The 8,322-nt window shown below is 40.4% G+C and overlaps 5 protein-coding genes across 5 annotated transcripts in view; 2 read left to right on the forward strand and 3 right to left on the reverse strand.

Moving 5' to 3' along the window:
• Positions 1-118: 118 nt before the first annotated feature.
• On the forward strand, positions 119-1,633 carry ALG2 (GDP-Man:Man(1)GlcNAc(2)-PP-dolichol alpha-1,3-mannosyltransferase; the record flags this gene model as incomplete). Its single annotated transcript, XM_003644715.1, has 1 exon — positions 119-1,633. One exon carries the CDS (start codon positions 119-121, stop codon positions 1,631-1,633), a length of 1,515 nt encoding a protein of 504 aa, XP_003644763.1.
• Positions 1,634-1,735: 102 nt separating this feature from the next.
• Positions 1,736-3,529, reverse strand: SGF73 (deubiquitination module subunit SGF73; the record flags this gene model as incomplete). The annotated part of the gene is made up of 1 exon (XM_003644716.1): positions 1,736-3,529. The coding sequence occupies one exon, from the start codon at positions 3,527-3,529 to the stop codon at positions 1,736-1,738; it is 1,794 nt and encodes a 597-aa protein (XP_003644764.1).
• A 576-nt stretch (positions 3,530-4,105) lies between these two features.
• PGC1 (phosphatidylglycerol phospholipase) lies at positions 4,106-5,065 on the reverse strand (the record flags this gene model as incomplete). The annotated part of the gene is made up of 1 exon (XM_003644717.1): positions 4,106-5,065. One exon carries the CDS (start codon positions 5,063-5,065, stop codon positions 4,106-4,108), a length of 960 nt encoding a protein of 319 aa, XP_003644765.1.
• Positions 5,066-6,619: 1,554 nt separating this feature from the next.
• Positions 6,620-7,534, forward strand: Ecym_2200 (uncharacterized protein; the record flags this gene model as incomplete). The annotated part of the gene is made up of 1 exon (XM_003644718.1): positions 6,620-7,534. One exon carries the CDS (start codon positions 6,620-6,622, stop codon positions 7,532-7,534), a length of 915 nt encoding a protein of 304 aa, XP_003644766.1.
• Positions 7,535-8,284: 750 nt separating this feature from the next.
• The window catches only part of Ecym_2201 (uncharacterized protein), a gene marked incomplete at both ends in the record, with an annotated part of 816 nt that continues 778 nt past the window's right edge, over positions 8,285-8,322 (reverse strand). Inside the window, one exon of the mRNA XM_003644719.1 lies at positions 8,285-8,322. This exon is cut by the window's right edge and continues 778 nt beyond it. Within this exon, the coding sequence (XP_003644767.1) occupies positions 8,285-8,322 (38 nt within the window).

An 8,322-nucleotide genomic window follows, 5' to 3' on the forward strand; every position in this document is an offset into this window, starting at 1 on the left:
GTGGCTGTTTAAAAACTATTTTTCAGTGCTGAGCTTACATATTGATATATAAGGAAGGAATCAAAAATTTGATTAGTTGTCCCGTTCACATAATCTCAAGTTGTAGCACAGTTTAGAAATGGATTCTGATCATGAGAAGGCTCTAAATATTGCATTTATACATCCGGATTTAGGAATTGGAGGCGCTGAAAGGTTAGTGGTGGATGCTGCTATTGGATTGCAGGAATGTGGGCATAAGGTTACCATTTATACAAGCCATTGTGATAAAACGCATTGCTTTGAAGAAGTTAAAAACGAAGATCTAAAAGTTGTGGTATTAGGGGAATTCCTTCCAACCAATTTCATGGGGAAATTTTTTATCTTATTCGCTAATTTGAAGCAATTTATACTTGTACTTAATTTGGTGATGACTGGAGCTGTGAATAAATATGACCTGTTTATTGTTGATCAGCTACCTACATGCGTGCCATTTTTACATTTTTTCGGTCGTTATGCTCGAACGCTTTTTTACTGTCATTTTCCAGATCAACTACTTGCCCAGAAAGTAGTTTTATTGAAGCGTTTGTACCGAATTCCATTTGACCTGCTAGAGCAATTTACTATGGCTGCAAGTGATTTAGTTGTTGTAAATTCTAACTTTACTAAATCGATATTTTTTAAGACGTTTAGATATTTAAGGATGAACCCAAACGTTGTATATCCTTGTGTGGAATTAGCTTCTTCCCCAATTTGTGATAATGATATTGCGTTATATGACCAAATAATAGGACCTGGTGATAGATATTACTTAAGTTTAAATCGTTTTGAGAGAAAAAAGGATGTTATGCTGGCGATTGAGGCTTATAGCATGTCAAATCAAAGTAAAAATAAAAATTCTAAGCTATTAATATGCGGTGGTTATGATGAAAGGGTGCATGAAAATGTAGAATACCTAAAGGAGCTACAAAAGGCTTGTGAGGATCTTAATTTATCGCATGCAACAATCTTCTATAAGTACTTCTCCAGTGATTCCGGGGGCTACCAGGTTCCTAAAGGTTTGAAGTTTAAGAGGGTTATCTTCATGACTTCGATTTCCTCTTCCTTAAAAGAATTGCTACTGCAAAGAACTGAAATGCTGCTATATACCCCTTCATTCGAGCACTTTGGGATAGTTCCTTTGGAGGCCATGAAAAATGGCATACCAGTTCTGGCAGTCAATAACGGTGGCCCTGTTGAGACTGTGGTTAGTTTAGAGCCTGGGGTTAACGATAAAATGGCTACTGGGTGGCTAAGACCTCAAGATGCAAGGCAGTGGGCAGATGTTCTTGATGAATCTGTAGTCTATACTTCAGAAAATACAGATGTATTCAGTAATAATGGCCCAGAAAGAATTCGGGAACATTTTTCAAGAGATGCTATGACTGAGTCTTTCCTATTGAATATCGAGAATATGTTTATGAAAGAAAGGAGAATCCAGTACTGGGCTGTTATCACTACTATGGGTTTTAATACTGCTTTGCATTTACTTGTTCATTCTTTTGGTTCCTCGTATTCCTTCTTATATATTCTTATTGCGTCTACATTCCTACTTCGCAGCAATTTCGCATTGGGACTATATTGGATATTGGCCTTCTTCTTACAGGGATTCCTTTAAGTCATTAATGTAAGAAATTGTTATAGAAAGAAAGCGAAATATTCATATATGCTGATACATACATATCGAATAAATATGAACGTATTAACAGGATACGAACATCTAGTCAAATCTGCTATCATAACCACCATTCCATCCAACATTAACTCGCCCCTGGCTAGTAACATTAACTGGAGAACCAATGCCGCTGCTATTTACTACGCTGTTGCCATTCACAGGTAGTGGAGTACCTTGTATTAATCTTGAAGCGGTGTTAAGCTGAGCGCTTGCATCTTCCAACTTCCTCCTCTGTTGTAACTTCTGTCGTTGCTGCTGTTCTTGTTTCGGTTGTTGCTGCTGTGTTTGTGTTTGTGATTTTGATTGTTGTTTTTGAGGCGATTTTTGTTCTGTTTGTATTTGTGATAATGGCTGCGACTGCTGTTGCGGTGTTGAATGTGGTGGCTGTGGCTGTGATTGCTGTTTTGATGGTTGCAAGGAATGGTTCGCATGTTGTTGTTGTTGTTGCATTAATAGCTGTTGGGTTTGTACATCACTGGGGGTCATTGGTCTGTCGGTCGGTAACTGCTTTTGATTCTCAATTCCGTTAGCTAAATTCGTCTTTTTAGGTTGCTGGTATGGAGCAGTTTTTCCTTGGCCGGTAAGAGGTTTGGAGCCCTGTGCCAGCAGTTCTAGTTGTTGGGACTGTTGAGGTAATAGTTGCGGTTGTGAGGGCGTCTGTTGATGCAGTTGCTGTTGGGGTTGTCCCGGTGGAAGCTGTTGTATTTGTTGTGGTTGTTGTTGTTGCTGTTTTAATAAGTGTTGTTGAATTGCTTGGAGCTGTTGAGGGGTTGAATTTTGCAGGGATGACTGGCTAATCAACTGCGGAACACGAATACGGAAAGTATAATCAGTAGTTCTGTCAAGATCTATACATCCAACACGCGAATGAATAGCACCATATCCTGGAGCACTGTATCCAGGCCTTACCGAAAACGATGAGGCAAACATTTCTCTCATTCTGAAGTATTTGGTCCTTGTTTGAGTGGACGTCAATACATTTGTTTCTAGGGGTAACGGGAAGGATCTTGACACGCCATTTAAAACTTGGGTTGTCTCTTCTTCTGGAGAGAGTACCGGTACACTTTCTTCTAATTCTTTCTCTTGTTGTTTCTGTTTTTGAAGTTGTTGTTGTTGCTGGTTATTTGGTTGTACTTTTGAGCGGTTACCTTTCGTAGCACTCTTAATATGGTTCTTTTTCTGATATTCAGCAAGTAAAACATCAAATGACTTTGTTCTACCTTGCACAGCCCTCTTTGCTCCCATTGAATGTGATTTACAAGTTAGAGATCTTCCACAAACTCCATTTTCCGGTAATTCTACGCCGCATTGTTTGTCTAAATCAACCAAATGAGGTTCCGTAGGATTTCTCTGCTTCACCTTTCTCTGTTTTTTAGTAGCAGGAGTCGATGATTTCCGTTGCTTCTTAGACGGACTCAGATCTGAATCTATAGAATTGGTCCTTTTTAAAGCCTTAACCTTGGCAGGTGACATTTCTCTTGTAGAACTAATAGAGGAAACGGTATTCGAGCTGACCCTGCCCCTACAGTGGTTCTGTAAATGATCTATTAAAGCCGAGTAAGCAATTGGTCTACCGCAGTCGTTGCAAGTCCTGTATTCTATTGGCAAATTTATAACGGGCACAGTATTAGATAAATACAGTGATTTCAAATCTTGCGCCGTATAGCTGTTATTTGCTGTTATGCTGGTATCAGAAGTATCTCCACTAATAGCGTTCCCGTTGGTACTATCCTTCACTATTGGAATAAGATCTTTCCAGCCGTTGTTGGTAGTTGTATCCAAAGCTGTTAGTTGTATAGTTGTCTTAAGTCTTCTGATATTGGAATGGATATCGATCATAATACGGAAGGGGACTGAGGGAGAATGACAACCAGGTAAATGATAGGGGAAGTCGATGGGAATAGCTCGCTTAATCAACAGTTCTTATAGACACAAAAAATTAAAAATGCTAAAACAATTTATTTGCCTAACAGTAAATTAACCGATAAGTGACTATTGGGTATTTCGTGATGACTTAAGGAGTGGTTAGCACTAGAGTTGTTGAAACAATTTAAACGAAAAAACACTGAAAGGAGACCTTATCAAAAAACTGTATTCTCCAGTATTGTATCCCTCGATAATTTTAGGTTAGCTAATAATGATTATATGCGTGCCTGAGATAAGGAACTTGGTAACCATTATTCGAATTCCTTGTTCTCTGTATTACTTTGCAACTAACGAGTTCAAAAAGTGGCAATCGCCAGCACACTGACATTCCGTGCTTGGTGATTTCAACAAGCATATCTGAACCTTCATGGTCTACATAGCATAGTATAAAGTTTAAACATAGTGATCGGTGGGTTGAGTATCTTTGGACTCATTCCTTGTTGTATAGTGTTGTGGAGCCAATTGATCTATCTGTATATGTAGAAAATTTCAAATGAAGTGGGTTTTTTTCAATAAACTGAAGCAAAGCTTGGTAAAGGACCTGTCTCCGATCACAGGGAAACGAGCCCAAGAGGAAAATGCAACGGCGTCGACCATTTTGTAAATATATAGGTAGCAATAAATCCTGAAGGCTTCTTTCGTAGTTATACAGGGAAATTCACGTAATTTATTAAAAGCTGACCACATTTCTTTGTTCTTGCAAGCTTCGTTTGGGTAATCGGTAATTATTCCAGCCACAGGTAAGTGCGAAAGGTACTTGATGTCACTTTCTTTATTAACTGTCCATAAATAGAGCTCTATGGGGCTGTTGCGGAAGAATTCTAACCATTTTTGTTGGAATTCGCGGGTCCAGGTGCTCACAAATTGTAAGCTGATCCCGTATAACTTGTAGTTGGGGTCGTCCAGTTCTTCAGAATATTTGATGAAGGCGTCGAGTGTTCTAAGGGATAGCGTAATGTTCACAATCCGGAATCCCTTCAGTACGGCGGTTTGTACGCCATATTCATACCAATCTATACTCCACAACCCAAAAATGATCCTCTCTCTCCAATAGGACAAATCATCCACCACATAAAGCATATCTACCAATGCCTTTACTAATATAATCTTTTCATTGGTGAGCTTAACATCTACCATTAACCTCACATTCTTATGCCTTGTTAACCACTCTAGGGCATCTCGAAAAGAGGGTAAAGTGACGTCCGGATGGCCTTTAGCATGCAAATATTTCAAACGAGACCAGGTCGTACCTTTAATTTTAAAACCATTATTGTATATCCTGCCTGTATTACTATCATGATTTATCACCACAATTCCGTCTTTTGACATCTGAATATCTGTTTCAATAACGTCAACACCAGCCTCGTACGCCTTATCATATGCTAGGAGCGTATTCTCAGGATATTCTCCTCTGCCCTTATAAGCCCTATGACCAATAATCTGTACCATTTTGTTATAGCTTGTCGTTGGACGATGATGCTGGCGGATAACTAACCCTCTTTTCGTCTTGTTTCTTCCTCAGTTGTATGTTTCGCCAAAAAAAGGAAACTAGCTTGTAGGTATGGCACTTGTTGAACTCATGTGTAACCGGTATGGATCGCTATAAAAATATTTGTTCATTGACTTAGTTTGCAGTAACTCTTGAAAAATAAAGGAATTTAAAAGAATATTTCAGGTTTGGACCATAAAAAGGGGACCAGTTTGAATGATTTTATAAATCCGAGTCGACATGTTTTATGGTCTTAAATTCTTATGAGATTGAAGCATGGTCGTCATAGTACGTAAGGGCATGCTCCCCTGGAGATATTCATACTTTGATTGCCCTGATAAATGTTGTTGAATAATGAAGTGTTCTTTATTCTTTTACTTATGAAGGAAATAAATGTACGGTCATTAGGTTAAATATATATATATAAAGCTAAGATAAATATAATTAGCTAATAATATAGTTATATATTTCAAGAATGAGAATCTCAAATCCAGAATCACGTGAAGCATGTCACCTAGCATTCGTTGTATAAGGAATAGTTATAAATTCCTAAAAATTTACTATTTCACACCTAAATCTCACAAAAGTATAAGAAAATCACAAATTCAGGAACATCACCACCTACAAGAATTCGTACAGAGGAATAAACACGCAAGGCACAGGCAGCAGGGAGGTGGCGGTTAAGCCGCGGGCAAAGAAATGGTATGCGGTGTGAAGTTATCAGCGAATTGTTAAGTGTTACTTACTGTATAGTTTATCTAACATCCATGTATTTGCACATTGATCGTGCCAGAAAGCTGGATTTCCAGTCACTTGATCTTTGTGTGCCTGCATAGAAGGCACACAAAGATCATCCCGTAGGGCGTTGAGGCAACGGCGGCTACTTGCTTTTCCGCTCAGTGCCCTGCGATAGCACGCACCTGCTGCAATTCACGGACAAAAATAACTTCAACAATATCAAGAAAGTAAAATTCTCGAGACGCAGAGAAAAAGCCGGAGTGGATGAATGTTCTGAATCAGCGCTAGAAACTTCCGTACATAGTTTTTCTGTGCACTAGATAATCAACGCGCCGTATGAGATCACCAATATAGGCACGGGAACGGCGCCCAATGTGATTATATAAGCCGATGCTTGAGTAATCAAGGCACTTGGGGAGCAACCATCTTGCATGTGCATGCATGCGCATGCATGAGCCTACATATACTTTGCGTCTGGCTGAAGTAAGAAACTGAACTGCAGAATGGAACGACGACTCATCCTGATTAGGGAAAAGTGTCCGTTAGAGTTCTATGTACGCTAGACATAAAATGGATCACCATATTTGCTTTGAACCACACAGCAATACAGAGTGCGTGGTCCGCCTCGAGCTAACATTAGGCAATGTCTAACCGGTAAACTTTATTCTGTATATATAAACAAAATACATCAATTAGGTATTTTAGCTATGTGATTAATTAACCAGACAAAGAGCACTCAGTTTGAAAGCACCATTGACAGCTTTTCTCCTATCGTTATGAACTCGCTTTTGCTCTTACTGTGGACTGTTGTCACCGCGGTGTTCGCCCAAAGCACCAACAGCGGGTACTTACCCGGCTGTGACCCGGTCAGTTTGAACCCTTCTCTAGTGCTTAGGGAAGGTTTTGATATCACGTATTATAACTATCCTTGGAGATCTTACAACTATCAGATCAATCGTGGTGTACCTGACAGAGTCACTTATTTAACAAGTGAATATATAAATGGAGGTTATGCCAACTATGAGCGTTTGGGAAGTTCCACTGGTGTGACCAATTTGACTTTTCGCTATACTTTTGGTGAAGGAAGAGGTAGAGAAATTGTACAGGGCACTTTGCCGGATAACTACCACTTACCTCAGACTATCAATATATCTAATTTTGCGTATTTGGCAACTGGTTATTTTAGGGCGGATCAAGATGGTGTTTACAACTTTACTTTGGACTTCGTGGACGACTTCGCTGTTGCTTCATTTGGTAGCGGGAGAGCTTTCACTTGTTGTAATGAACAAAGAAGCTTAACAAATCCTACAGAATTCCAGTTGAATGCAACTTGGTCTCGTAGTGCTCCTGAAGGTAGATCTTCCGCACCTGTTCGGTTACAACGTGGAGTTTACTATCCAGTAAGACTGTTTTACGTCAATACCAATAACTGGGGAGGTATATCTTTAACCTATACCGATCCAAGTGGTCAACACCATGACGTCTTTGAGAACTCGGTTTTCCAATTCAATGATCAAGATGAATCTTGTCCAGCGCAAATAGCAACGACTACTGTTCCATATGATGGGTCTGAGACGGTGACTGCTTATACTACGCTTTCCACCTACACCAACTCGCTGAACGAGGAAACCACTGGGGAAGTTGTTGTTATTAACACTCCATATGGACACTTAACAACCCACTACTACTGATGGTTGGAGTGGTACCTTCACTACGACAACCCATACTTCTATTGCCACTGTGCTTGGCACTGATGGCGTAGAGACCATCGAGACTATCTACTATGTTGTCACTCCAGAGGGTACTGGTGCAGGCGAAGCAGCAACGACTACTGTTCCATATGATGGGTCTGAGACGGTGACTGCTTATACTACGCTTTCCACCTACACCAACTCGCTGAACGAGGAAACCACTGGGGAAGTTGTTGTTATTAACACTCCATATGGACACTTAACAACCACTACTACTGATGGTTGGAGTGGTACCTTCACTACGACAACCCATACTTCTATTGCCACTGTGCTTGGCACTGATGGCGTAGAGACCATCGAGACTATCTACTATGTTGTCACTCCAGAGGGTACTGGTGCAGGCGAAGCAGCAACGACTACTGTTCCATATGATGGGTCTGAGACGGTGACTGCTTATACTACGCTTTCCACCTACACCAACTCGCTGAACGAGGAAACCACTGGGGAAGTTGTTGTTATTAACACTCCATATGGACACTTAACAACCACTACTACTGATGGTTGGAGTGGTACCTTCACTACGACAACCCATACTTCTATTGCCACTGTGCTTGGCACTGATGGCGTAGAGACCATCGAGACTATCTACTATGTTGTCACTCCAGAGGGTACTGGTGCAGGCGAAGCAGCAACGACTACTGTTCCATATGATGGGTCTGAGACGGTGACTGCTTATACTACGCTTTCCACCTACACCAACTCGCTGAACGAGGAAACCACTGGGGAAG

The sequence above is a fragment of the Eremothecium cymbalariae genome, chromosome 2 (genome assembly GCF_000235365.1).
Source record: "Eremothecium cymbalariae DBVPG#7215 chromosome 2, complete sequence".
Taxonomy (NCBI): Eukaryota; Fungi; Ascomycota; class Saccharomycetes; order Saccharomycetales; family Saccharomycetaceae; genus Eremothecium; species Eremothecium cymbalariae.